Source organism: Hyaena hyaena, unplaced genomic scaffold, assembly GCF_003009895.1.
Source record: "Hyaena hyaena isolate Hyena2069 unplaced genomic scaffold, ASM300989v1 scaffold_4, whole genome shotgun sequence".
Taxonomy (NCBI): Eukaryota; Metazoa; Chordata; class Mammalia; order Carnivora; family Hyaenidae; genus Hyaena; species Hyaena hyaena.
Window position 1 is genome coordinate 3,532,693 of NW_024080636.1, and position 27,979 is coordinate 3,560,671.

The following is a 27,979-nucleotide window of genomic DNA, read 5'->3' on the forward strand; positions in this document are numbered from 1 at the left end:
GTGGGCTGGCCAGGACACAGGGTACTTTCCATAAGGGGGCAGGAACCCGCCTGGATCCTGCCAAGGAGCCAGATGTAGGGTCTACCACCACCCAGACCCCGGGCTCCCCATGGCTCCCCTCACCACCTGATGCCGGTCACTCTCCCCGACTGAGTCTGCAGGGGCAGGGGCCAGGGGCCACCGGCCCAGGTCTCCCTCGGTGCAGGTGAACACTGCCAGTCCTCATCTTCCCGTTCCTCCCTACCGGGCAGACATCTTGCCAGCTTTCTGGAACCTTCTTTAAGGTAGGGCTGTATGTCCTCTGATGGCTGTTCTTTCCCCCTCCTCTGGCTTGGACCTGAGGACCTGGCAGCACCATCCCGACCCCGAGGAACAGGGCCGTGGCCCAGAGAGGCAGTGAGGCCTGCCGGGTGGGGACACTGAGCCCCCCGCAACCCCTGCTTCTCCAGCTGCCTCCTCCGGGGCCGAGATCCTCGGAGCTGCATGCAGGCCTGTGACACGGCCCGGCCCGCCGCCCAGCCTGAGAATGTAAGTCTGGCCTGGAGAGCCTGCTCTCCCAAAGCTGCCTGCGACTGAAGCCCTCAGTGAGGAGGGTTCCGGCAGACTCGGCAATTACTTAAAAATAATAGCAAGACTCTTTGTGAACGTTTGGAAATTTCCACAACAAAATTTTGAGAGAGCTATTTCGCCGCTGAACTCCAAACAACAGGTCAACTCAGGCCGTGGTGAAATCCGGGCTCGTGGTCGCATCCGCAGGGGTCTCTGGGGCTGTGGACACACGGGGCCGTGTCGGGGCCACAACGCCAGGAGGCGCTAGGGGCCAGGAGAGGCCAGGAGCCGGGACAGCTGTCCGCATGCTGTGCCACAGTCCACACAACGCCGTCCAGTTCTGCCCAAAGGCCAACGGGGCCCCCGTTGAGAAACACTGTTGAATTACGGAGAAACCCCTCCAGGATTTGACACGGGTCTGCACAATAGCAACATTTCTAGATAGATGCAGTGGTTTCTCACCAGTGGTCTCCTGCTATCGCTGCTCAGTGAAAGAGCCACCAAGAAGCTTAGGCTCACCCCTTGGTGTCAGTGCAGGAGCCGCGTCCACAGAGAACCTGCACTTTGCTCCCGCTGTGGGGCCGGCCGAGCAGCTCTCCGGGGGTCGCCTGTGCCAGGCTGGGTCACGGGCGCACAGCAGACGCTCACCCATCACAGGGATGCCTGGGGGTAGGGGTGGCACAACAGGGCCCTCAGCCAGCCTCCCCAGGCCCCTCCCTCCTCGCGAAGGACCCTCCTCCCCGCCAAGGTAGAGGCCACTCGTTCACAGGCTTACAGCAGGCACTCAATACTGTCGGGGGAGTCAACAAACGTCGCACTGGATCTCCTAACTGCTGAGTGAGGGGGTGGGCACAATGACTGCCAAGGCCAGCTGTGCCTCAAAGCCCTTTGCACTCAGTGACACCAGTGCTAAGATGCTGGCTGTGGGCGTCCACGGGCTGCCGGGGCAGCGGAGGACCCGTCTGGCGCCGGCCTGCCCCTCGGCCGTCAAGCCCACGGCACCCACGCGGCAACAGGCCGAACCCTTGCAGTCCCTAGGCCACACCTGCCAGGCTGGTGGTTTCTGCCCACTTTAGAGGAGCCGCCAGGCAGAGCCGGACCTCACCCAGGCTTTCGGGCCTCTCCCCCGCCCCCCCCCCCGAACATGCCCCAGGGGGGAAACGGAGAAGCGGGTCCTGTCCAGTAAAGAAATACTCTCAGCGCTTTTTATGCGGCATTCAAAGCACTTTGCAGACCACGCCTCCCCATCACTCCAGGAGGAGGAAGCCTCTGGAAAGGCAGGGCAGGTCCGGGGCCCCCCGCCCCCCGCAGGGCCGGGCTAGGCCCCATCGTCCTCCAGGACGCCCACGTGCCCGTACGCCTTCCAGGCCTGCAGGTTACAGCTCTTGAGGACGCTGCCCAGCTGCTGCCCAGGCCCCACTTCGAAGGTCCGGGGGAACTCCGTGCCCCTCTTCCTCTCGTACACGGCGTGCATCGTCTGCTCCCACTTCACCGGGGAGACCACCTGGCGCACCAGCAGTTTCGGGATGTGTTTGGGATGCGTGTATCTGTTCCCATCGACGTTCGAGTGGACGGAAACCAGAGGCTTCTTGACGCTGACGGACTCCAAGGCCCGGGCCAGGGGCTCCACGGCCGGCTCCATGAGGCGGGTGTGGAACCCGCCGCTGACCGGCAGCATCTTGGTGCGTCTGAAGTGAAACTTGGAGGAGTTCCTCTGGAGGAAGTGCAGGGCCTGGAGGGAAGGAGAGGAAGTCTAAGCCAAGGTCGTCCTGGGGGAGAGACGGCCAGTCCTGCACGGGGGCTGCCACCCCCGCACGTCCACACCTGCTCCGTCAGCAGCTGCGGGGACAGGCTCGCCTGCCTCTCTGCTCCAGCTCAAGCCGGCCATGCGGCTGGCACCCCTCGTCCCGCCCTGGGGGGCGGCCACTCGCACAGCCCACCCGCGCAGGCGACAACGGCGGGGCCGAAAGAGACGGAGGCCAGGAAGCGGGGTCCGTCCCGGCGCCTCCTACGCGGCCCGGGGCTCCGGGCAGGTCACTCGGCCTCTCTGAACCGTTTTCACCCACAGAACGAGCACCGGCGCACCTGCCACGCCAGGTGCCGGGAGGAGATCCCACGGGGGGGGGGGGGTGAGAGGGCGGCACGCGCGGGAACGCGCTGCCTCCTGCTGGCTTTCGGTGAGCTGCCGGCTACCCTTCCAAACTGTGAGAGCCGTTTTCCTACTGCTCTGTAAACCTCACGATAAAAATTCAGGAGCCCCCCGGCCTCCTTTCCTTCTCTCAGAGCCCCCTCAGCTGAGCTCTCTCTCGAGGAGAGAGCTCTGTCTCCCAGAAGCCAAAAGCCTTCCGCTGAAGGGGTCTCGGCTCAGAAGGGGCCTCATGGGCTAACGCGCCCAAACTTGGGACTGTCTGCAAACGACGTAATTTGCAAATATTTTAAAAAAATAGTAGATACTGTTAAGAGGCCCCATACCCTCCGGCACAGCCCGGGGCCTGCCACCCTGACGGCCCCCGCTGGGACCTGCTGAGGCCTCCTGGGCGCTGAGCCGCGTGTCCACGTCTCTCCAGGCTGTCCCCATCTGCAGCGGCTCAGAAGCCAGGCAGCCGCTCCCTAGAAGCCCGAAGGGAAGCCTCCGTCACAGCAGCTGCGTGACCTTGGGCAGTTCTGCCTTACCTCTCCGCGCCTCAGTTCTCTCATCTAGGAAATGGGGCTAACGACAATAGTTAGCCCACAGGCTACTAAGGAGAACTCTGGCGGCACACAGGCGCGATGTAAGGGCTGACAAGGGTCTCGGAGGCCATGCCCATCCACGTCCACTGGAAAAGTACGTAACAGGATGGCTATCTGTGCCCCGGAAGGGCAGGGAAGGATTCGCAGTTTCGGCTGGGTGGCACTCGTTCACTGGTCTCTGTGGGCCCTCCCCACACGGCCCCCAGGCTCGGCCAATGCCACCTGTGGCTCACCGTGTCCCGCTGTCCCGTGCCGGGAGCCCGGCAGCTGGGCACAGAGCCCAGCTCAGCACAGAGCCCAGCTCAGCCTGGTACCGGAAGTGGGCCACGCCCACAGGAAGCCCTGAGGGGGCCGGCTGGCCATCACTGCAGCAGGGTCCTGCTTGTCCTGACGCCTCACATCGCCACCACTCTCCCTTGTCCCCAGCCCGCCGTGGGGCACCCGGGACCCCCCCCCAACATAGGCCTCCCCACCAGGCCCCGACCGTGTGGGCTGTGGCATCGACACGGACGGCTACTCCGTGGCACTTCCTGCGTCACTCAGCATCCTTCCACGTAAGGTCTCCGGAGCGGTCCAGCGCAAGTCCCAGGTCGGGGCCGCAGGAGTCGAGCCACAGCCGGGGTGCGGCGGGCTCCTCTGCGGCTGGTCCCCAGCCCCGGCGCCGGTTTAGCAGAGGCCCGGGAGCTCTGTCACGTCAGCTGCCCTGCTCACGGGAGGCCCCGGCCTCGCCTGGGCTCTCTGCTGCGGCACGTCCGACCGAGCACAGGGCCAAACCCGGGACCCGAGGGGTCGGCGTCCTGGGCAGTGGACACTCTGGGAGCTGCTGGGGGAGGCTCCGCCCTTCCAAGGCTGTTGACGGGAATGAGCAACGTGGGGCCACAGTCCCTGGTCTTCCTGTCATCTCAGAGCTGCCACAAGAGGGACTGTGGCTCTCACTGGTTCCGAGGAGATTCACAAAGACACCGGGCACACCGGCAACGCCTCGCAGGGGATGACGGATGGAGCACAGTCGAGTAGAAGAAGGTTCCAGAATGAGACAGGCCGGAGCTCCATTCTGCCCCCACCACATCTGAGTGCTGGCCACTCTCTCTGCCTCGGCTTCCTTGTGTGTAAAACACGAGTGAGACCCCCTTCCGTGAAGCAGGGACTGGCTGCAGGGCCGGATGAGTCGTGTAGGCATGGCCTGCACCCACAGCCCCCGCGGGATCCCGGGTGGACGCGCTCCGTGCCCGCTAGGCGGGGCTCTCCCCCTTCCCCTGCAAACCCGCCCTCCCAGCACCGCTCCCTGTGGTGCCTCAGGCCTTCTGGCAGCGGGGGGCCTGACCCCTGCTGTGCCCCAAACCCGGGTCACCTGTTCTCGGGTCACCTGTTCTCGGCTTATCAGTCTCGGCACCCTCAGTGCTCCTTACAGAGGGGCTGCTCCAGAGACGTCGGGGGAAGCAGTGAACGCAAGGAAGGACAGAAGGACAGAAAATGAACTCGGGGCAAAAACAGACACCTAAGAAAAGGGGGGAGGGAGGGAGGAGGAGGGAGCGACCCAGCAGGAAAGGCTTCTCCTCTTGCTAAGGAAGCAACCGGCTCGGAGGTTGTGAGAATCGCAGACTTTACTACAGGAAGGCTCTGATCTATGTGTGGCGGAGCGGGGACGGTATCCCGGTCTCTGGCCTCCCTCTGCAGTGCTACCCCCTCCCCCACCCTGCCCCCGGCTGGCCCTCAAACACTCCCCAAAGGCCGGGGCCAGGCAGAGCGGCCATGGCACCCCCGCAGGCTCACGAGTGTGGGTGAGACAGTTCCAGCCTTCCGGACCGGACTGGGGTCAGTGGAGGCCATTCCCATCAACACCAACCTGCAGGTGTCCTGAGATGACCCTGCAGTCAGGGAAGAGGTAGCTGGCCACCTCGCACACAGGGTTCTCTATGCCCAGAGTCCTGCAGTGTTCCCGGGCTTCCAAACAGGCGGAGGCGAACTTGGACTGAGGCTGGCCAAGGACAGACAGCATGCCACTGGGGACAGCTTCCGAGGCTTCCTGCATGGCCTCGGCTCGGATTTTCACCGCATGCAAACCTATCCAGAGAGAAGCGCATTTGGAAAAGTCAGGGCGCGTGATGGAGGAGGGGCGCCCAGACCCGAGAGACGAAGCACAGGTCCCACCCGGCCTGCGGGGGACGCAGACGCTGGTCATTCATCACTGGCCCACAAGGCCACGGCTCCATGCGTCTGCATCCACTACGCAGGGATGGTGCCGCCATCACGAAAAGGGCGGGTGCTGTCCTTGGCATTCGAGAAAGGAAAGCACAGGGCTCCGGCCTTAAAGCCGGCTTCGTGTTCGATGGCATTTCTTAACCAGGGGTGATTCTGCCTCACGGCAGCGTCTGCAGCCACTTCTGATTGTCACAGCAGTGGAGTGGGGGGGTGAGGGAGACGTGCGCATGCTACCGGCACCTGGCCGATAGAAGCCAGAGACCCTGCTCGGCATCCTACAATGCACAGCTCCTCCCAGACACGGAACGCCTGGCCCCCAATGTCAACGGTTGAGAAACCCTGGTGCAGAGGAACAGACTTTGAGCTATGCGGTTTCGGGCAAGTCGTGACCTTCTGGACTCAATCTTTAGTTACTATAAAGAGAATGAGAATATCGCATCTGCTAGATTGTTGGGAAAACTGGAAATTAGTGTTTCAATAATACAGGATTCTCCTAAATCCAGCTTTACTGCCCCCACGTGGAGTTGGAGAACCGGCTGCCGCCGACGTGAACGAGCTGCAATGCAGCCTCCTGGTTCAGTGCAGCCCAAGTGCAAGGTGAGAGGACAGGGCTGTGCCTGTGGCCGTGACGTAAGAAGGGCCTGTAACCGCTGGACACCCACCATCCTGGTCCTGGGCCCACTCCCTGGAGGGAGGGGGTGACCGGACCAAGGAGAGGGTGAGGGACCCGTCCACTGGCCCCTTACACAGAAGGCTAAGGGGGAAACACAGTGATGGCCCCGGGGAGGAGGGAGGAGAGAACACACGGGAAAAGAGGAGAGAGCCCCTCCCACGCAGGCATTGGGGAACTACGCAAATCGTCAAGTGAAGTAAAACCAGGATGCACATACGCTGTAATTCTGCAAATTACGTACACATAAAACTACGTACGTATGAAACAGTTTTATTAGGATGCATGAATGTGCAACAATTCTTATTGCTTCCTTAACGGGGCCACAATGCTGCATTTTAAAACACTGAAATTGGGGCGCCTGGGGGGCTCAGTCAGTTGAGCGTCCAACTTTGGCTCAGGTCTGATCTCACGGTTTGAGTCTGAGCCCCATGTCAGGCTCTGTGCTGACAGTTCAGAGCCTGGAGCCTGCTTCGGATTCTGTGTCTGTCTCTTAAAACTGAATAAACATTAAAAAAATTTTCTTTAAAAACCTAAAAAAACCCCACTGAAGTAAAAATCACATAAAATATAACCAGTTTCGAGTGCATAATTCAGTGGTTTTCTGTTATTCCCACAAAACACCCCATATCCGCTAAGGAACCCCTTCCCATTTCTCCTTTCTCTGCCCCCAGTAACCTCTCGTCTGTTGTCCCTGTGGATTTGCAGATTCTGGATATTCCGCATGAAAGGGACCACGTGGTTATGTGACCGTGTGTGCATGGCTTCTTTTTCTGAGCACGCTTTTGAGGTTCATCCTGCTGCACCCTGATCAGCACTGTAGCCCCTGTCACGGCCCAGTGACACGCTGTTACACAGACGGAGGGCAATTCGTTCCTCATCATCTGATGGCCACGTGGGCTGTTTCTCTCTTTCGGCTGTTGTGAGCAATGCTGTTGTGAACACCTGTGTACAGGTTTTTCTGCGTGGATGCATGTTTTCATTTGCTGGGTACATACCTATGGGTAGAACCGTGGGGCCACACGGTAATTCTATCTGTTAACTTCCTGAGGAACTGCCGAACTTCCACCGCGGCCGCGCCATTCTACAGCCTCACCCGCAATGTCTGAGGGTCCTAGTTTCTCATTCTTGCCAACACTATTATTATTACTACATTTTCTTAGCTAAAGCCATCCTGGGGGTGTGAGCGGGTATCCCAGTGCGGTTTTGATGTGCATTTCCCTAATGCTGAGTGATGCTGAACATCTTTTCATGTGCCTGTTGGCCATGCGTATGTTTTCTTTTGAGAAATGTCTGTTCAAGTCCTCTGCCCATATTTAACTATAAGCAAAATGGTTTAACTATGAGCAAAATTCTTTTTTAAACATTTTTTAATGTTTACTTATTTTTTGAGAGAGACAGACACCGAGTGCGAGCAGGGAAGGGCACAGAAAGAGGGAGACACAGAATCCGACACCGTATCTGGGCTCTGAGGTGTCAGCACAGAGCCTGACATGGGGCTCGAACTCATGGACTCCGAGATTATGACCTGAGCTGAAGTCGGATGCTTAACTGACTGAGCCACCCAGGCGCCCCACTATGAGCAAAACCCTTAAGAAGTAAAACTGATACGGAGCGCCTGGGTGGCTCAGTCGGTTGAGCATGACTTCAGCTCAGGTCATAATTTCGCGGTTCGTGAGTTCAAGCCCCACCTCGGGCTTGCTACTGTCAGCCTGTCAAGTGTGGAGACCACTTTGAATTCCCTGTCCCCCTCTCTCCGTCCCTCCCCTACTTATGCTCTCCCCAAAATAAATAAACATTAAAGAAAAAAAAAGTGAAACTCACAGGCTCAAGATCAAACAATCAGTTACTCTTTTTCATTCCAGGACTGTCTGTGGAACACAATCATGTGACAGGCACTGTGGTGTGTGAGTGGACAGAGAACACCCAGGACAGGGCGGGGACAGTCAAGCAGACAGAGCTCAGGAGATTCTAAGAAAGAAAGAAACCCCCACCCCCACCCCCACCCCATGAACCCTTCCGGCTTAAAACGGAGTCAAGGTGAAGTCTGGTCCTCGGGCTCTAATGCCGCTCTCATCTATGTGCTCCTTTATCACCCGAGTGGCTCCAGGATGATTTGTGGCAGTGTCCTGTGTCCCCAGTTGAGCCCAGCAAGAGAACACCCCAGCACAAACCCGAACCCCTTCCTGGGTACCTTCTGAAAACTCCATGGCTCCCGCAAACACGAGGGCTGCAAATTCTCCCACACTGAATCCGGCAGCAGCGACGCAGTTCTCAATAACCTGTGGCGACAGAGGCAGGACGTGAGGCCAAGTTCTCGGGGGCGTGGGGTTGGGGGGTCAGTCTGGGGCTCTGCACTTGACAGCTGGCAGGGTGTGGAGAGGCTCCGGGGAGCCAGGGGCCGCTGGCCTGGTGCTCTGGCTACAAGAGGGCACTCCTCCTACCGACGAGGGCCTTCCCCGGCTGGTGGACTCTGGTGGAAGTGGGACTCCAACCCAGGGCCCTGGATTCTCCTGCCTCCGCCCTGGAGATGCCTCTCGGGCCTGATGGAGCTGGAGGGAGCTAAGCATAGAACATAACATGCCTCAGGGTCACAGAGAGCTGGATTTGTACTCTAAGCCTGGGAGAGTTTTCTAACTTCTTTGAGCCTCAGTTTCCCGTCTGTGGAATGGGGACAGGGCAGAACCTACCTCACAAGACTACTAAGAAGACTGCGCGAAGATAATGTCTCTGAAGTGCGGAAGCACAGACCTGGCGCAGGGGCAGCACTTGTTACTAGACTCCACAGGACCACTCAACTAATTCCGTTCCCGTCTCTGAATCACCTTTCCTCATCCACAAAGTAACTGTATTTACCTCACCTGAGAATGGAGTAAAGGGTGTAAAGTAGCAGCTAAACATTTACTGTCCTCATATTATTAAACATTAATAGTCAATTCACGCCTTCAAGTGAAGTGACATTCTCACACATCTTAACGATCCTTCATTTAAGGATGAAGTTTAATCCTTCTAAAATAATTTAGGAATCAACAAACGACTAGGGTTATTCAAAATCGCAGCCCAGCCCTCGACTCCTGAACCCCTTTCCCTGCTCCATTTTCCCTTCTGGGACACCCTATTTAACATACTAGGTCATTTAGACAGTATATTTATTCTTCATTATCTATCTCCCTTCCCCGAACATGCAGGCTCCGCTGGGGCACGGCTCCCTGTTTTGTCCAGGGCTGTATCCCCAACGCCCAGGACAGTGCCTGGCGCCGAGGGGGCACTCGGTAAGAATCTGCGTTAGACGTGGGAGCGCTCGGGCCTGGCAGGGGCGCCCTGGCCGGGATGGCAGAGCTGGCGCAGAGCCGGGCCTCACCGAGGGCTGCAGGTGATGCAGCTTCTCGACGGCGGCCAGCGAAGCCACGAAGACAGCGGGCTGGCAGTGCACGGTGCGGTCCAGGTCCTCTTGCGGCCCGTGCAGGCTCAGCTCCAGCAGGTCGTAGCCCAGCACGCTGCGGGCGGCGGCGTAGAGCTCGCGGACGCGCGGGTAGCCGAGCAGCCCCCGGCCCATGCCCACCACCTGGCTACCCTGGCCCGGGAAGAGCAGCACCGAGCACTGGCCCGGCGGCCGCCGCCGCCGCCGCGCCTCCGCCTCGCGGGGCCCTTCCTCCGCGGCCATGGCATCTCGCAGCAGCTCCGCCACGTTCACGGCGCCCGGCGGGGGCAGCGGGAAGTTCGCAGCGGCCCGGCGGCAGCGCGCGCCCCAGCCCCAGGCCCACGCGCCACGCGCCACGCGTAAGCTCATGGCGGGGCCGCGGGCCCCCGTGCGTTTCCGTGGCGACCGGGGCGCAGCGAGGGCGACGCGGCGCGGTCCTTGACGCATTTCCTGCCGGGCGGGTCGGGGGCAACCTAGGGCGGGAAGAAAGGTTCCGAGGCTACGGGTTCCGCCCCGGCTCCGAAAGCCTGTGCGGCTGCGCGCCAGGGCCTGGCGTGACCCAGGCGCTCCCGGCAGCCCCGCGGAGGAAGGAGCGAGAAACGCCGGGCACCGCAGAGCCGTCAGCCCGCGCAAGAAGTTGTTGCCAGAACAGCGAGCGCACTGTAACACTCACTCTTTCTACCTAGCTTGTGAAGGGGTTTGAGACTTTCCACGTTATTTCTCCTGATTTCTCAGCAGCTCTGTGTGGTCTTGGAGAATCTTGCCTACAAGCCAAACAGGCAGCCAAACAGGCACCTATGGGTATCCAATAAGCATCTGTTCCATTGAACAAAGCCCTGGATATTTTCCCGACATTAGCTTATTTTGTATGTATGTATGTATTTTTAAAGTAGGCTCCATGTCCGATGTAGGGCTTGAACTCATGACCCTTAGATCAAGAGTCTCTTGCTCTACTGACTGAGCCAACCAGGCACCCCCCTGGCATTAGCTGATTTAATTCCTCCCAGCAACACGGTGATGGATAGGTGCTGTTATTATCCTCAGTTTACAGATGAGTGGGCAAGACACAAAGACTGAATGACAGGTGTTTAGAGTCTGGAGAGGCATTGGAAATACGGGTTATAGGTTTCTGAGCAGTGGTGTAAGGCTGCGACGGGGAGAGTGTAACTCTGATCTCACCCCACTTACCCTCTGCTCCTCTCTCATTTCCTGCCAGCCCAGGAGACAGACATACACACACACCCCTCATCATGAGAAAGATCCAGGTAGAATTACATCTGCAAATCTACTTCAGTGAGTTTGTCCTACGAATCAAATGCACAAAGCCCTAACTCGCAGAACATCCAGTGCACCCTTGCTTTTAACAAGAAAAAAGTGGAAATGAGCCATACATTCGACGAGAGATTTCTTAAATGGGTTACAGCAGATGATATGACCCTGAGGTCATCAAAGATGTGGAGTTGATTTTCAGGTTAAGACGTGAATAGAATACACACTGCCTCCAGAAGCCTATAAATACACAGGAAAGGAATCTTTTAAAGGCATAAATCCGCCAGGACAGGGAGAACCAGAAAGAGGGCCCTTGCAACAAAGCCTGGAAGCTGAAAAGCAGGAAGACCAGTATTACCTGACTTCGCAGACTCCAGACAGCCACATCCCTCCTGACGGTGGGGGAAGCTGACCACATCTTATTTATCAGGAGACTTGTCAAAAGCTTAGGAACTGGCTGCTTATAGATCTAAGGGTGAAAGAAGGGTAAAATAAAGTGGACTATTTGAAGGCATCTTTGAAGAACAGTTAGATCTTTACTGTTTCTTTTAGAGACAGCATGTGAGGGAGGAGTGGCAGAGAGAGAGTGGTGGGGACAGAGGATCTGAAGTGGGCTCTGTGCAGACAGCAGAGACCCCAGTGCAGGGCTCAAACTCACAACCGGTGAGATCATGACCTGAGCCGAAACCAAGAGTTAACTGCTTAACTGACTGAGCCACCCAGGAGCCCTGAACAGTTAGATCTTTAGGCCCCTCTCTCTGCCACTGAGTGGTGCCCCTCCCTCATTCTGGCAAACATTTGGGATTTAGCTCCGGAAAGGACTGGACCGGGACAGTGGGGAATGTGGGTACTCCGCTAAAGTGGGTGGATGCTGAATGCTGAATGCAGAGACCTCCTCCGATGCTCTCCTTCACTAAGCTCCCAGAAACCTGGAGCCAGGCCCTTACCCTCCACAAAAGAGACTGAAGGACTGTGGGGAATCTGACCAGTCCAAGAGGAAATCTGAAAGATATTGACAATCCAGGAAGTTCCCAGAGAGATGGCCAGACAAGTTCCGACTTACATGATGTTAAACCAACAAATACCATCCACACACGTATTTTCCTCCCTCCTAATCATGAGCAGCCGGCCCAAAATTCCCAAGCATCTGAGGAAAGCCTCTTATAAACAGAAAACACACACACACCCCCCCCCTACAATGCATGGGATTCAGAGCCTATGATAAGAGAAGAAAATAATTGTTTTAAGAAAACTATCACAGATAGTTGAGAAGTAAGAGAAGGTGCTATATCCATGAAAAAAAATCAACAAAAAGTTATATATAAAAAAAGAACATTTAGAAAACAATTAAGAATCCCTCAGAAATTAAAGAGTACAACAGCAGAATTGAAAAACTCAATAGAAAGCCAGGAAGAGACAGTTGAGGAAACCTCACAGAAGGTAAAACCCTAGAATCCAAAACTCAAACCAAAACCAAAAGCCCATGAGAAGCAGAAAAGAAAAGGAAGTTACAGGACCAGCCTAGGAAGTCGAGGATTCTGAGTAACAGGGGTTTCAGAAAGAGAAGTGAGAAAATGGAGGGAAGGAAATCATCAAAAAAAAAAAAAAAAAAATTCAGTTTCTGAAAAATTAAGGGTATGAGTTTCCTATATGGGAGGGTCCCCTGAGCATGGGCATAATGGATGAAATTAGACCCACATAAGGACTATCCGTGTGACAGTCCAGACCTCTAGGGACAAAAATATATTTTTTTAATGCTTTATTTATTTTTGAGAGAAAGAGATAGAGACAACATGAGCAGGGGAGGGTCAGAGAGAGAAGGAGACACAGAATCTGAAACAGGCTCCAGACTCTGAGCTGTCAGCACAGAGACCGACACGGGGCTCAAACCCACGAACCATGAGATCATGACATGAGCCAAAGTCGGACGCTTAACCAACTGAGCCACCCAGGTGCCCCTAGGGGCAAACATCTGAAAACCCTCCAGGAAGAACAAAACAGGTCACATGCCAAGGCTCCAATCTCTGAATGGCTTCGGCCTGCTCATCAGCCTTGTGGCTGGAAGCCACTGAGTGTCTGGAAGACTGGATGTCTTCATGACCTGGAGGGACAGTGGTCTCCAATTTTGAGTTCTTACTCAGCGAAGCATCAGTCAACCATGAGAGAGAAGGCAAGATTTCTTCTTTTATCTTGAGAGGGACAGAGACAGTGCGAGTGGAGGAGGGGCAGAGATGGAGAGAGAGAGAGAGAGAGAGAGAAAGAGAGAGAGAGAGAGAGAGAATCCGAGGCAGGCACTGCACTGTCAGCACGGGAGCCTGATGCGGGGCTCGAACTCATGAAAACGTGAGATCATGACCTGAGCGGAAACCAAGAGTCGGATGCTAACTGATGTGCCGCCCACGAGCCCCTAGAATGCAAGATTTCAAAACGGTGTCTCCTACGCAGTCTATGTCAAGACCCCCTGGAGAATGGGCTCATCACAAACGTGGGGGGATCCATCTAGGAAATGAGGAGTCAGACAGCAGAGGGGAGGAGGGCATCCCCGAGGTGGTGGCCAAGAGAGCCCCTGGAATGATGTGTGCCCCACGCCTACAAGGGCCGCCGTCACCAAGCCCCGGGCAGTTACTCTACTACCTACGTGGGGACAGAATCCCCAGTGAGCCTGGCCCAGATTCCTGCCTGCACTTGGCCGGTCTTGATCACGGATTGATACCTCTTCTCGCCTCCACTCCCTGCTGCTTCCTCAGCTGCCCGTTCCCCCCCTCACAGAAGTGAGCACCCCTACTCCTGAGATCTGGACACACGTCCAATGAGCTCACAAGCAAGGACACAGAAAAGCCCAAGCCTCTGACCATTTCCTGCTAAATGGCCACGTCGCAGCCGCAGACGTGCCGCCAGGGGAGCCTCACCCCCAACCTTGCCAATGTTTGTCAGAGGCCCAATTCTGTTTTTCCTTCCCAGGGATCTGCCTCTGGTCTGACCGTGATGCCTGCCCTCTCCAGCCAGGTGGATGCTGCCCCAGCGGTTCAAAGCTAGTCAGTAGAGTCCTACCTGGGTGGTATTAATACAACTCTAAAGGAGGGGCGCCTGGGGGGCTCAGTCGGTTAAGCATCCAACTTCGCTCAGGTCATGATCTCACGGTTCGTGAGTTCGAGCCCCGCGTCAGGCTCTGTGCTGACAGCTCAGAGCCTGGAGCCTGCTTCAGATTCTGTGTCTCCCTCTCTCTCTGACTCTCCCCTGCTCATGCTCTGTCTCTCTCAAAAATAAATAACATTAAAAAAAAAAAAGACTTCTAAAGGAAAGCACAGGCATATTTAACTCACAAGTCCAGTTAGAGGTGACCTTGGGGTGACAGGAAGGAATCAAAGAGAATACCAAGAGCCCTGGCAATCTTCTCTTCCTTAACCTGGGGAGGGGACACTCAGGTGTCTTTTTATTTTTATTTTAAAGGGTCCACAGCGTTTTATATACATTTCTGTTTGTAGGGAACCCTTCCCAATGAGGTAAAAACAATGTAGACAAAGGTTTGCTAATGTGGAAGGAGGCTTCTGATTTATTGTGAGGGGAAGAAAAATTATAAAACCATTTACAGCGTGAAGGTGTTCTTGTAAAGGAGTGTGTGACGCTCTTGGAAAAAGGCGTGGACAAAGTCACTTAAGTGTTGGCTGTGTTTTGCTCTAGGCTATGGGTGACTAGGTGGTTTTATGTTTTCCTCTGTGTTTTCCAATTCCTTTACAATAAATGTGGATTTCTCATGTAATAAGGTAAGCTCATAAATAAAATATAAGGAAATACTTTCCCTGAATTCCACGTGGAATTGGGAAGCCCAATGACACCCTGGTTAAGAGTGCAGATCCTGGGGGCACCTGGGTGGGAATCCGGACTCCACCGCTCTGGCGCTGTGTGACTTCGGGTTGCTCCCTCACCTCTCTGAACCTGTGGGGGTGTTTTCCGTGCCTCCCTCCTGGATCGACTGAGGCCAAAGGTTGGGTTTGGTTGTGTTGTATCCTCCAGGGTTCAGCCCAGGGCTGGGCACCCTGAGGTGCTCAATATATAGGCCAAATGCCCAGGACCAGTTCCAAGTTCAGTGCTGTGGAGCTTAGAGGTCACTGCCTACTTAGAATGGGGGAGGCACAGAGTTGGGGTTTTGGAAGAGCTTGCCGGCACGGCACTGGAGAGCAGTCAGACTCGGACACGAGGGGTGTCCAGGGTACGGGGTGGGGGGTGCTCTAGGCAGGGACACAGAGGTGGGAAAGGGTGAGGTGGTCGCCTTGACCCCAGTTTGCCAGGGCCTCCAGTGCCAGTCTGGACTGGATCCTAAGCAGTGGGAGGCTTGGAGGGTCCTCAGCAGAGGAGGGCAGTGGGAGACACAAGGGGGGAGCTGGGGGCAGCTAGGGGCTGCCGCTGCTGCTCGGAGGAGGGACAGGGACTGTAGCCCAGGCTCAGGTGGGGTCCGGGGGGCTGGGCAGGAGCGAGGTGAAAGTATCCAGGCACACCCGGTGTGGCATCTCCCTCCACACGAAGACCTGCAGCATGAATCCCTAGGGCAGCCGCCGCCCCCCCCAAACTGCAGGGTCACGTCTGTGAGAGGTGTGTGGACTTCACACAAACCTGTGCGTTTGTTCTCGGCCCCTCCCTTTGACCGTGGCAGGCAGCAGACATGTGGGGGCAGATGTCTTTGAGCCTTGAGCCCCATGGGTAGTAGGGGTGAGGCTGGAGGGAAGCTGCACCGTCTCCTCCCCACGAACCTTCCGGGGGGAGGTGAGTGTGCCACTTGGCCAAGCCACAGGCACCTCCTTACAGGAAGCGGGTGCAGGCTGGCAGCTCGCTGGGAGGTGTGGCCAGACCGATTTCATCAGGGCCGGCAGTGACAGCGCCAGCTGGCACAATACTTTGAGGGACCCAGGAAAATGTTGCAATTTATTTTGATTAACTAACTAGCTAACTAAATAACTTATCTTAATTAATGAATTAATTAACGAATGAATTAAAATATTTTCTTTTTTAAAGTAATCTCTACACCCAGCACGGGGCTCGAACCTACACCTCTGAGATAGAGACTCACATGTTCCATTTGACGGAGCCACCCAGGTGCCCCGCTTTTTTTCAAGTAGGCTCCTTGCCCAATGTGGGGCTCAAACAGCCCTGAGGTTAGGAGTTGCGTGCTCTACCCACTGAGCCAGCCAGGAACCCCTTGTTTTAATTTCTTTGAAAATAAGAAGAAAAAGAAACAATCTAGCCGGGATTATACTTGTCATTTTATCAAAGCAATCAAAGGAGGAAGGGGCTCGAAAGGGCAAAATTATTTGTGCTGCAGCCCAGGACGCTCCAAGCCACCGTGGCTGGGGAGAAGAAGCTGTAGTTCAAGTTCATACCGAGGACCAGTTCGGGCAACTTCGGCTCCTGGAGGCTGAGGGGCCCTCAGCCCAAGGACAGACCCTGGGCTTCAGTAGTAAAGCAGCACTGTAGATGAGGAGGTGAGACGTCCAAGGCCCTGGCCGGACATGCCGGGCCCATCAGGGTGACTCTGACAAAGTGGAGGTCACCTCTGGGCTGTGATCGTTGCAGTCTCTGCTCACTGAGTGCCAAGCGTCGGCAGGGCTCCCTGCCTGCATCACTCTGTGGCATCCTCGTCACTCCTGAGATGTTGTGCCCATTTTACAGGTAAGGAGATGGAGGTGGAGAGAACCAGTCACAAAGTGGCTGAGCCAGGACTAAGAGTCCAGCCTGCTTCGTGCCTGGGGCACCAGCTAAAGGAACTAGGGTACTCCCCCAGGGACGCGGGGGGCAGGACTATTGTGTGCTGGGGGGGGGCTTGTTCAGGGCTTCCCCTCTCTGAAGTCGGTCCATGTTGCCCCATTTTATAGATGGGAAAGGTAAGGCTCAAGAAGAGAAGCGACCTGCCAGCTGGGCGGGTCGCCGAGGGAAGGACCAGGCAGAGGCCGAGGCAGAGAGAGGCGTGCCCCGCTGGCGGGAAGGAGGCAAGGAGTGAGCTCTCCGGCGGTTTCCAGCGAAGCGGGGCGGGGCCGGGGCGGGGCCTCGCGACCCGGGCGGGGCGAGCGGGGGACCTGGGCCACCACCTCCCGCCGCGCAGTGCCTTCCCGGAGCGCGTCCTCGCCGCTGGTGAGTGGGGCCCGGGCGCCCGGGGGGCAGCGGGCAGGGCGGCCTGGCGCAGGTGCGACCCCCGACGGCGCCCGGCAGCCTGCGCGGGGCCCGAGGGCGAACCGAGGCGGGAGGTGGCGGGCGGGAGCTGCGGGGCGGGGAGCCCAGGGGGCGGCCGTGGGGCCGCGCTCGGGGCTCAGCTGCCGGGTCAGCGGGCCGGGCCCTGGCCTCCGCGGTCGGGGCTGCAGTGCGGCGGGATTTCGGGGGGCGAGCGGGAGACGCAGGGGGAACTAGGGCGGCCTGGCCCCGGCCCGGCCCTCCTCGCCCCGCCCCGCCCTCGCCCCGCCCCGCCCTCGCCCCGCCCCGCCCTCGCCCCGCCCCTCGCCCCGCCCCGCCGCTCGGGTCTGGAGTGAAGCGGGGCCCCGGGAGCCGGGACCGGACGCTCCGGCTCCCGCCCCTTCCGCGGATGTGGAAGCCGGGGCGGGGCTGGGGGGCGGACGAGAGTGGCTGAGCGGGGTACCGTGAGGACCACCAAATGCCCGAGAGACCTCAGGCTGCTGACCGACTTGAGACACTCCATTTCTAGGGGAGGAAACCCAGGCCGCAGGGGGAGGTTATTTGCGCACAGCCAGTTAAGGCCCCGAGGGGGGCATCGCCTGGGACCTGCCTGTCCCCTACCCTTCCTGCAAAGGAGCTCGGAGCCCCGGGGGTGGTAGGGGTGGTGGGGTCTCCGGCTGTGAACACACTGCCGAGTTCTGGGGTCCGGCGAGTTCTGGGGTCCGCCCTGCTGGCCGGGCCTGGCCTGCTAGTGCACGGTGGTACCTGGTGCCCCGTGTGCTCTAATAAGGTGGATGGCAGGAGGGGCCGGGCTTGGGCCTGCTCTAGGGGCAGTGGACTGACGCTGTTCCCAATGGGCCATGGGGCTAGGAGAGGGTCAGGGGAGGCTGTGCCCGAGAAGGGTGCCAGGCTGCCTGGCACACGGTAGGCTGTTGACCGAAAGGCCTAGATGGCAAAATGTGGGCGTCGAGCCTCTGGCGCCTCTGTGGGGTGAAGTGGGGGGCCCTGCAGGGTGGCGGGGGCGATGTCTGCTCGTGGAGCAATGGTATTTGTCCAGTGGCCTTGAAAGGAACCAGGGAGCAGGGGGTGGGGGATAGGAAGCCTCTTCCTGGAGCTGGGGGAGTGGGCTGCCTCTTTTTTTTTTTTTTTTTTTTATTTATTTCTAGGAGAGAGAGAGAGAGAGAGACAGCGTGAGCAGGGGAGGGTCAGAGAGAGAGGGAGTCACAGACTGAAACAGGCTCCAGGCTCTGAGCCGGCAGTCAGCACAGAGCCCGACGCGGGGCTCGAACCCACGAACCGCGAGATCATGACCCAAGCGAAAGTCGGACGCTTAACCGACTAAGCCACCCAGGCGCCCCTGCCTCTTGCTGCTTCTAGACAGCTGCTCGGCACACCCAAAGGGAGGCTCTGAGGGAATCCTTGGAACGGAGGGAAACTGAGGCTCACCCAGGGGCCCTTTACGGGGTCATACAGTGACAGCAGGTGGAGCCAGGGTTTGCACCAGTGTGGTTCAAAGCCTTGCTTCCTCTACCGTGCTCAAAAGGCTACTTTCTCTGCCTGCTCTCTGTGTGTGTGTGTGTGTGTGTGCGCGCATCCACGAGGTACACATTTGTGCCTGGCACTGACTGAATAATAGCTGTCTGTCTCTGCCAGAAACCGTTGACAGTGGGTTCCTTAGGGTGGGGTGAGGGGCTTGGGCCTTCTTTTTACTATATACACGTTTGCTCTTTCAGTATTTTATTTTTGAATCTGTTTCCCTCTCTTTTTAAAAAAAGTTTATTTTGAGAGAGAGGGAGCGAGAGTGGGAGAGAAGGGGGCAGAGGGAGAGGGAGAGAATCCTAAGTAGGCTCCACATCCAGCGTGGAGCCCCACGCCAGGCTTGATCCCAGGACCCTGGGATTCTGACCCGAGCCAAAATCAAGAGTCAGATGCTTAACCCACGGAGCCACCTAGGTGCCCTTATTTGTACTTTTTTTCTTTTCTTTTCTTTTCTTTTCTTTTCTTTTCTTTTCTTTTCTTTTCTTTTCTTTTCTTTTCCTTTTTTCTTTTCTTTTCCTTTTTCTTTTACTTATTTTTGATTATGCAAGCCATGCCTGAATAGGCTCTTTGTGTTTAAAAAAGTAGTCATACTCCATAAAGCACATCCCCCCTGGCCGCCCAGCCCCCCCCGCCCCGCCCTCCCGGGTTACCGGTGACATGTGGATGCTTCCTGACCTGTGGTCTGCTATGCTGGGTCCTTTCATAATGAAGAAGATTCACAAAGCTTATAAATGAGGAGGATTAGCTGGGAGTCATTTAAAAGTAGCAAGGGTCTTCTGTGTCTCCCTCTCTCTCGGCCCCTTGCCTGTTCGCACTCTGTCTCTGTCTCTCTCTCTCAAAAATAAATAAGCATGAAACAAAAATTTTAAAAAAGTAGAAAGGAGCTTTAAAACAAGTCCCTGGAGAGCAGTGGCTTCAGTGAGAGATAAAGGTAGAGCTGAGAAGGTGGGGGTGGGAGTCAGAGACAAAACTTTGTTTGGGGAGCAGTTTCTGCCACCCCCACGGAGGGCCCCCTGAGACTCACTAGCTCAGCCCCCACTTCACAGATGGGGACACAGAGGTCTGGGAGGTGAGATCTTAGGGCCAGAAGTGGGTCTGGTCTCTGGGCCAGGAGCGAAGCATCTCAAGGACAGGGCCTGATTCCCACCCTGAGGGGAAATCCTGTAAGTGACGGAGGTCCTGGGCGGAGGAGGGGTCTGGGGACTGGACACTGGGGCTGGGGCTGGAGAGAGTGAGCCTGTGGACCCAACGGAATGTTCCGACACTGGGCAGAGGGTGGGGCCACTGAGACCAGCAGACTCCCAGCTCGGGTGGGGGTGCTCTGGGCCTCAGAGTCACACAGACCTGGAAAATTCTGCTCCCTGTGCCTCAGTTTCCTCATCTGGACGGTGGGAATAATCACATCCACCATGGAGGCCAGGAGGGTGTGGCTCAGGATCCTCAGAAGAGAAGTGGCTGGTGGCCCCCCCCTGCGCCCCCCTCCCCCAGCAGCCACTGTGAAGAATAAGTGAAGTAATGACCTTGAGCCTAAGCCTGGTCCACAGCTTGCCATCTGCCAAGCACCGCCCCCGATGCTCATTCCCCAGAGGCCTAGAACTTTCTCCGGACTCAGACAAAGGGCAGGTCCTGAGCCCTTTGCACTGGAAGTGCTCCTCTGAGCGGCCCCCGGCCACAGTGGAAACATCTGTGAGGCATCTTGCCCCACTTGGCACCCAGGGCCTGTAGGGCCGATGCTTTCTCAGCCTTGGGTCTATGCCATGGGGCCATTTCTGCCTCCAGTGGCCCCAGCACTGGCAGCCACAGTGCCTCACCCATCTGGCCCTCACTTGAGCCTTCCATGACCCCATGAAGCAGGCAGGGCAGGTTTTCTACCCAGCTGGTGTAAGGGAAACTGAGGCCCAGAGAAGAGCTTTGGCCTAGGATTACAAAGCAACCTGGAGACAAGCCAACATGTGGGTTCTTAGTCACCTTCTGACAGACGGGGAAATAGAGGATATGAGGGTGGCTTTGCCCTCTGTCTCAATCCTCAGCCCTGGAGCCCTTTCCCAGCCCAGGGTGCTCCCTGACCTTCCCCAGCCCTCCCTGGGACCCCATCCCAGCGCAGATCTCTCTCAGACCTGCCAGAGTCAGCCCAGCCCAGTCCAGCTGAGCGTGACTCAGCCTGGTGGGCCCCCCAGTTGGGTGACTCAAGAGCTGAGCAGTCCCCAAGAGGCCACAGGAAACTCCCTGCCCGGGCTCTCTGGGCGTGGGAGGCATCTGGCCTTTCTGCGTCTGACCTTCGGGGCGGAGGAACTCTCTGATCCCCTAGGCCCAGTGAAGCGTAAACACAGCCTGGCTCTGGAAGGGGCAGCCGGGGGCGGGGGGCAGGAATACAGGCTCAGACCCTCCTCGGTCCCTGAAGCCTTAGGGAAGCCACCACCCTCTTGTGGGCTTCGGTTTGTCCCGTACCGCGGGGCCTTGGTTGGTGGGCTGGGGGCCCTGCTCAGCTGGCACTGTGAGCGAGTCCTGTGTGGGATTTCCCGGGCACCGGCTGGTTGCTATAGCAGGGTGACCTGGGCGTCCCTGCCCACAGCACCTTGGGGAGGAGGATGGACACAGGCGGCAGAGTGAGCACACCTCAGAAACATCCTGCTCAGGGCAAAGAAGCCCTGTGTACGGTGTATCGTATCACCATTTACGTGTAATGTCCAGGAAGGGTAAATCCACAGAGACGGAGGGCTGGCTACCAGGGGCTGGGGGAGGCAGGAACAGTGAGTGTCCGGGGGTTCATTCAGGGCGATGTACGAAAACGTTTGGTGATTGCACGACATTGGGAGCCTACTAAGTGTCACTGAATTGCGCACTTTAAGTGGTTACTTTTACGTTATGCAAATTTCACCTCGATTGAAAAAAATAAAAAGTAGGGGGAAAAAAGAACTCAGGACCCGGGACACTGATAGTCCCAGAGCAGCAGTGCTGTGGTGCAAGTGGGGGCTCGGAGGGTCCTGGTGGCACTTGCAGCGGAGTCTGGGGTCTGGGCTCGGGGCCTGATGCAGTAACAGATGCTGAGCGTAATTAACAGATACTGAGCATAAGTAACAGATACTGAGCGTAATTAACAGATACTGAGGGTAATTAGCACGGACAGTGCAAGCTGTTATCCACACCAGGATACTCCCTATTTAACCTATTTGTAACTAATTTGGGACTTACAGAAAAGTTGTAAGCATAGTAGCAAGGTCCCCACATAGCCTCCACCCAGCTGGGAAGTCACAGTGGTGTGGCGCTCACGACCACAGACCCCAGGTTTCCCACAGACCGTTGAGTGGACCCCGGGACCCTGCCAAATACTGCCACTTTGCTGTGGATCAGGCATACTTATTAGGCAGGCTGGGCTGTGTCCCCATTGCACAGATGAGGAAGCAGCTGAGGAGGCCTGAGGGAAGCCCAGCTGGGTGGCTGGGTCCCAGGGCTCTGCGTCCGGAGCTCCACACTCACCCGGCAGGAAGGAGCACGGGGCCGGGTCCTCTCTGTCGTGGTGACAGACCCTCGTGCTCACTTGTTCTGTGCTCCCTGGAGACCAGAGGGCGGCGCAGGGGGGCGGGGGAGGGAGGGACACAGGATCATCTACTGTTGAGTCCCTGTGTCACCTGCCCAGCCCTCCGCAGTGTTCATCCCCACAGTTCATGTGTGCAGTGACCTTGGGGGCTGGGGTGGGGTGGGGGCTGTCCCAATTCCTCAGGTGAGAGAATAGGCCCCGGGAGGGAGGAATCAGCCAGTTACTAGATGGAATCTGCTAGCACTCTCTCGATAGTTCTGTTTAAAATGACCTTCATTGTAGATATTTTGGAAAACAATAAAACGTCGTAAATCCTGCTGCCAAGCGCAGTCTGGAATCCCCAGCTGCCCGCTTGCAGACGGGGCCCGGGCCGACGCCCACCCTGCTCCATGCCTCCCATCTTCCACTGGCAGATGGGACAAGGTGGCACAGGGTAAGGACTCAGGGTGGTGGGCAGTCAGCCTTTCCCCAGCAGCATTAGCTTTCAGATTATGACAGTTGCTAACGTCTTCGTGAATCTGTTACAGTTTTTATTTTTATGTTTTATTATTTTTTTAATAATAAAAAAAGGAGATAGCATGAGCAGGGGAGGGGCAGAGAGAGAGGTAGAGAGAATCGTAAGCAGGCTCTGCATTGTCAGGCATAGAGCCCGATGTGGGGCTCGAACCCACCAACCATGAGATCATGCCCTGAGCTGAAATCAAGAGTTGGGCGCTTAACTGACTGAGCCACCCAGGAGCCCCAAATTTGTTACAGTTAAAAAAAATTTTCAGTGTTTATTTATTCTTAAAAACAAAATTTTTAAAAATATTTATTTTTGAGAGAGAGAGGCAGAACATGAACGGGTGAAGGGAAGAGAGGGAGACAGAATCTGAAGCAGGCTCTAGGCTCTGAGCTGTCAGCACAGAGCCTGACGTGGGGCTCAAACTCATGAGATCATGACCTGAGCTCAAGTCAGACGCTTAACCAACTGAGCCACCCAGGAGCCCCTGTTACAGATATCTGTGTTATCTCATGTTTTTTAAAAATTTTTAATGTTTTATTTATTTCTGAGAGAGAGAGCGAGAGACAGCATGAGCAGGGGAGGGTCAGAGAGAGAGGGAGACACAGAATCCGAAACAGGCTCCAGGCTCTGAGCTGGCAGTCAGCACAGAGCCCGATGCGGGGCTCGAACCCACCAACCTCGAGATCATGACCTGAGACGAAGTCAGACCCTCAACGGACTGAACCACCCAGGCGCCTCTTATCTTGTTTTTTTTTTTTTTTTTTTTTTTAATTGAGATCAATCTGTGGTCAATTTTATATTCTTCTCTCCTCACTTATGTCATGTTGAGAACAATTTCACATTATTAGAGTCCTCAACAGCTGGATTTGGGGGTTGACCAGGGCTGATGGCCCCCAGTTGCTGGGCACTAAAGTTGCTTCGTGGACCCCCAGGCCAGCAGCTGCCACCTCTCCCCAGGGCAGCCTTGAGCCGCTGCTCTGAAGCCCCGATGGCTCCCCATTGCCTCCAGAGCGAGCAGGCCCCTTCCCTGCGTCTGCCCCCCTGCAGCCCTCTCTCCCAGCCCATGCCCGTCATTCTCTTCACCTGGATGCCCCGCCCCCGGGCCCCTGTTCAGGAAGGGCTCACTGTGCCGCCCCAACCCCCCCAACCCAAGACCATCTTTTCCTTGATGGGAAAGATCCCGGGTCAGGATCTGGATCCCAGGTCAGGGGTCCCCTTTCTGACAGGTCTGTGCACCTCTCAGGACCCCCCCCATGTCTACCCTGGGCCCTGGTCCCCCCTTCTCCCCCACCCGGAGGCCATGCTGCAAATTTGCTGACCTGAATCTGGGCAGTTAACTTATCTCATGCAGATAAGTACCTCCAGATTCTCCAGTCAGGATCAGACTTTGTCGATGGGAGCCCAGCCTCCTCATTTTATGATGGGATGACCGAGGCCCAGTCAGGCTGCTCACAGGCTTCAAGTCCCACAGCAGGTCCAGTCAGAGCTGGCCTGAGATGCCCAGCCTGGGGTCCCTCTTGCTGTTACTCTGGACTCTCAGTGGGCAGTTCAGTCTGCTGAGAGTCTCACTGGCTGCTGGGCGCCTAGTAGGTCCTCAGAGCAGACCTCGGGGCCGCTGGGGAAGGGGGCACAAACCTGTGGCAGCAGGCAGGCCTGACGCGGGGGCCTTCCTTGCCCTGAGCCCTGCTGGCTTCTCAGGGCCGCCGAGGGGACCTCACCAGCCTTGAACTCTTGCTAACTCCTGTTCTTTCCCACCCGCCACCTCGGTGAGCCGGGGCGTCACAGAAGCAGCAGCTTTTGGACTGGGCAGAGCCCGGCCCCAGAGTGCTGTGGCCCCAGAGTGCTGTGTGACTCCAGGCGGGCTGCTTTCCCTCTCTGGCACACAGGGCAGGGATGGTGATTTTAGGGTGGGCCTGCAGGGTGGTGGTAAAATACCGGTGTTCCGGGATACTTCTCCCCCTGGGCCCGGCCTGGGTAGGCAGTGCTGACACCCCATTCTACAGAGGGCAATACTGAGGCCCAGAGAGTTGAAGTGATTTGCCTGAGGTCACAGTGAGTCTGTGGAGAGCCAGGATTTGAGCCAAGCTCTGTGTGATACCAGTGAGTGAGTGAATGAATGAATGAATGAATGGTGAGAGAATGAATGAATGAGAAGTACTAGAACATAAAGTACAGGGTGTGGACTGGTTCAGGCTTTCCAGAGCATCGGGCTGTCAACTGGCCTGGGGAGGAAGGGCTGGGAAGACTTCTTGGTGGAGGGGACACAAACCGGTCTTGAATCAAACTCGACAGGAGCCCCAAGGCCAAGGGTGAGGGTAAGACAGAGGACAGGACCCTGGCAGCTGGGGCAAGCGCTGAGGTTAGGGCCACCTTTGGGCCAGGGGCGCCCTGAGGCTCCTGCAAGTCAGGGCAGCCTTCTGGGTTGGGGGGCAGGAGTTTGGGTGGAGGTGTGTTCCCTGGGGCCAGTGCACCGGGCTGGCAGGGGCTGCCGGTGTGAGCCTCGCCCCTCCCCGCCCAGTGCTTGGGGAAGCCTCACCCCAGTTCTGGAGTGCTCCCCCGCCCCTCACCCCGCCCCTCTCTTCTCTTTCAGAACTTTCCAGAACAGCAGCCGCAGTAGCAGCAATGGCTCCGCCTTGGGTGCCCGCCGTGGGCTTCACCCTGGTGCCCAGCCTGGGGGGCTTCCTGGGCTCTTACTACATTCGCGGGGAGGGCCTCCGCTGGTACGCCAGCCTGCAGAAGCCCTCGTGGCATCCGCCCCACTGGACGCTGGGCCCCGTCTGGGGCACCCTGTACTCGGCCATGGGGTAGGTGGGCGGGGCCCCAGGCCGGAGCCTCTTCCCCGCCACGTGCTCCCGGGGCAGGGCAGCAGGCACCGTTTCCTGGCCTGGTCTGCCAAGAGGGGGTGGAGGCGCCTTCGGGACCTGTTGCGTGTACAACGGAACTTTCTTCTCCTGGGAGGGGCGGGCCGGATGGCGCAGCGTCGCACTGGCACCCTGGCTGTTTTTGCAACTCCGGGGGTGCGGGGGTGGGGGAGGAGGCTGGCTCAGACCTGGGCGGCTTCCAAGACCAATAGCGGCAGCAACAGTAACGGCAGTTCTCGTAGCTGCCGTTTGTTGAGCACCCGCTCCGCGCCAGGCTGTGTCTGGGTTAATTGGCAAGACCACCCATTTGACAAGGGGTCTGGAAAAGACACAGAGCTGGCAAGTAGGGGCCCTGCAGGAAACTCTGCGGCTGCAGGAGCTGGACAGGTGAGGGCGCCCCCTGGTGGCTCTCATGGGAACTGCAACCAGCGGATGAAGCCTGCTTCCTGTCCTCCTTCTGGAATGTTCCCTGCATCCTGAGTCTATGCCAGCCCAGTACAGGGTGGGGCTGCAGATGCCAGGAGCCCAGGGAGTAGGTAGCACACGCCAGGCTGGATGTCCCCCCCCACCCCCCGGGGCTCTGATGGGAATAAGACGCACACAAGTCTGTACAACCTGGGTGTCACGTGGGCACCACCCCCAGAGTCCCAGCCCCTCCTGTGTCCTGCTTTCTCCTCCCCGATCCGGGCCCCGGCACCAGGGTTTCCACCTCATCTTGCTTCGGCCTCCAGGCCGCCCACTCCTTCTTGGCCTCCCTCCACCAATGAGGTCCCGGGGAAGCACATAAATGTGACCTTGGTCTCTGTCGTGGGACCCTGCACAGGCTCCCCGTGACCCTGATGAGGTCAGATTCTCATGGACCAAAGAGTTCAGGCTCTGGCCCTGGCCACCCAGGGTTCAAATCCTGACTTTACCTACCGGTTGCCTGCTAAGAGGTCTTAAGAGAGTCCCTTCACCTCTTTGTGCCTCAGTTTCCTCACCTGTAAAAGGGGATGATAGTACTGCCCACCTCCGTTTACCATGAAGATGTAACGAGTTAATGTTGGAAAGATCCAGAGCAGTGCCTGCGTGCGTAAGAGCTGGAGGGCACTGGCTGCCCTGTGCCCGTCCCATCCCTGGCTGGGCCAGGCGCCTCTTTCTCCCTCGTGTGCCTCACGTGCTTTCCTCTTCAGAGCCTGATGATGATGATGGCAGATATTTATCGAGTGTCCCATGTGCCAGGCGCTGACTGAAGCACGGCCAGTGTGTTAACTCACATCCCTGCAGCAATCCTGTAGAGAGAATGAAGGCCCAGAGAAGTCAAGCAACTTCCCTGAGGTCACAAAGCAGCCGGGGCAGAGCATGCCTGAGCCGTCACTGTGTCATCATAAGTGCGTGAGGCTCCCTGTCCTGCAGACAGCTTTTCGGTCTCTTCCCTGCTGGTGCCCTGACCCGTGGCCTCTGTTTCAGGTATGGCTCTTACCTGGTCTGGAAAGAGCTGGGGGGCTTCTCGGAGGAGGCTGTGGTTCCCCTGGGGCTCTATGCCGGACAGCTGGCCTTGAACTGGGCATGGCCTCCACTCTTCTTTGGCACCCGACAAATGGGCTGGGTAAGTGTGGCCTTGGCCAGTCTTCTTGGTCCCCAGAGATGGCGTGTGGAGGAGTGGCCTTTCCGTGGGGGACATGGGGCATCCCCTCCTAGATGAGGTGGGGGTCTAAAGATGGTCAGCATCTCTCAGAAGCTTAAGGGGCCAGCGCCGTCCTGTGGAGCCTTCCTCGGCTGCTTCTCCTTCAGTGAAGGAAGCGCTACAGACTCTTGATGGATCCAGATGGCCTTGGGTGGGGGGCCATTGTGTAGGAAGACACCACACCTGGTGATGTGCACCCCTCATCCAGCATGGATCAGGCAGGGGTGGTCGTTCCCATTTTACAGATGGGAACACTGAGGCAGAGAGTGAGGGAGGGGCTTGGCTGGGTCACTTAGGGGTGGAATGGAGTGTTCCCCTGAGTGCCCCCTGCGAGCGCCCAGGGGGGACGCACATCTGATGGGCACGTGAGCCTCAGGCCTCCCTGTCCTCTCTGCCCCTGTGTCCCTGCAGGCCCTGGTGGACCTCCTGCTGACGGGTGGGCTGGCAGGAGCCACGGCTGTGGCCTGGCGTGGCGTGAGCCCCCTGGCCGCCCGCCTGCTCTACCCATACGTGGCCTGGCTGGCCTTTGCGGCCGCGCTCAACTACCGTGTGTGGCAAGACAACCATGGCCGGCGCAGTGGCCGAAGGCCCGCAGAGTGAGAGCGCCCCTCCTCCGAGGACTGTGGCCGCCCGCCGGTCAGGTGGTACCCGTGGTGGTGGCCCTAACCCTTCCGTGGCCACCAGGCCTGCAGGTGTCTCAGCCCGGGGGGGTCACCACCAGCTCCGGAAGTGCACCAGGCCGAGCTCCTGCCCCACGGATGGCGTCCTGCGCCTTCTGCCCCTGCTCCAAGCAAGCTCTCAGACACGAATGTCATAAGCCAAATAAAGTTTGTAGCCTCCTGGCCGTGGCCCTTTCACTTGCGCAGGGGC

The 27,979-nt window shown here is 57.5% G+C and overlaps 2 protein-coding genes across 4 annotated transcripts; one reads left to right on the top strand and one right to left on the bottom strand.

Moving 5' to 3' along the window:
- Positions 1–1,732: 1,732 nt before the first annotated feature.
- MCAT (malonyl-CoA-acyl carrier protein transacylase) lies at positions 1,733–9,974 on the bottom strand. Of its 3 annotated transcripts, XM_039237215.1 has the most exons (5): positions 9,513–9,974; positions 8,346–8,433; positions 5,126–5,343; positions 4,646–4,695; positions 2,196–2,281 (listed from the first exon to the last, which is right to left on the bottom strand). In XM_039237215.1, exons 1-4 carry the CDS (start codon positions 9,939–9,941, stop codon positions 4,675–4,677), a joined length of 756 nt encoding a protein of 251 aa, XP_039093146.1. In that variant the 5' UTR covers positions 9,942–9,974; the 3' UTR covers positions 2,196–2,281; positions 4,646–4,674. The 3 variants fall into 3 exon arrangements, with proteins under 3 accessions (XP_039093129.1, XP_039093138.1, XP_039093146.1); XM_039237198.1 differs by lacking the exon at positions 4,646–4,695 and having other exon boundaries at positions 1,733–2,281; XM_039237207.1 differs by lacking the exons at positions 4,646–4,695; positions 5,126–5,343 and having other exon boundaries at positions 1,733–2,281.
- A 6,935-nt stretch (positions 9,975–16,909) lies between these two features.
- TSPO (translocator protein) lies at positions 16,910–27,951 on the top strand. The gene is made up of 4 exons (XM_039234605.1): positions 16,910–16,964; positions 25,173–25,386; positions 26,893–27,031; positions 27,521–27,951. Exons 2-4 carry the CDS (start codon positions 25,205–25,207, stop codon positions 27,707–27,709), a joined length of 510 nt encoding a protein of 169 aa, XP_039090536.1. The 5' UTR covers positions 16,910–16,964; positions 25,173–25,204; the 3' UTR covers positions 27,710–27,951.
- Positions 27,952–27,979: the final 28 nt, after the last annotated feature.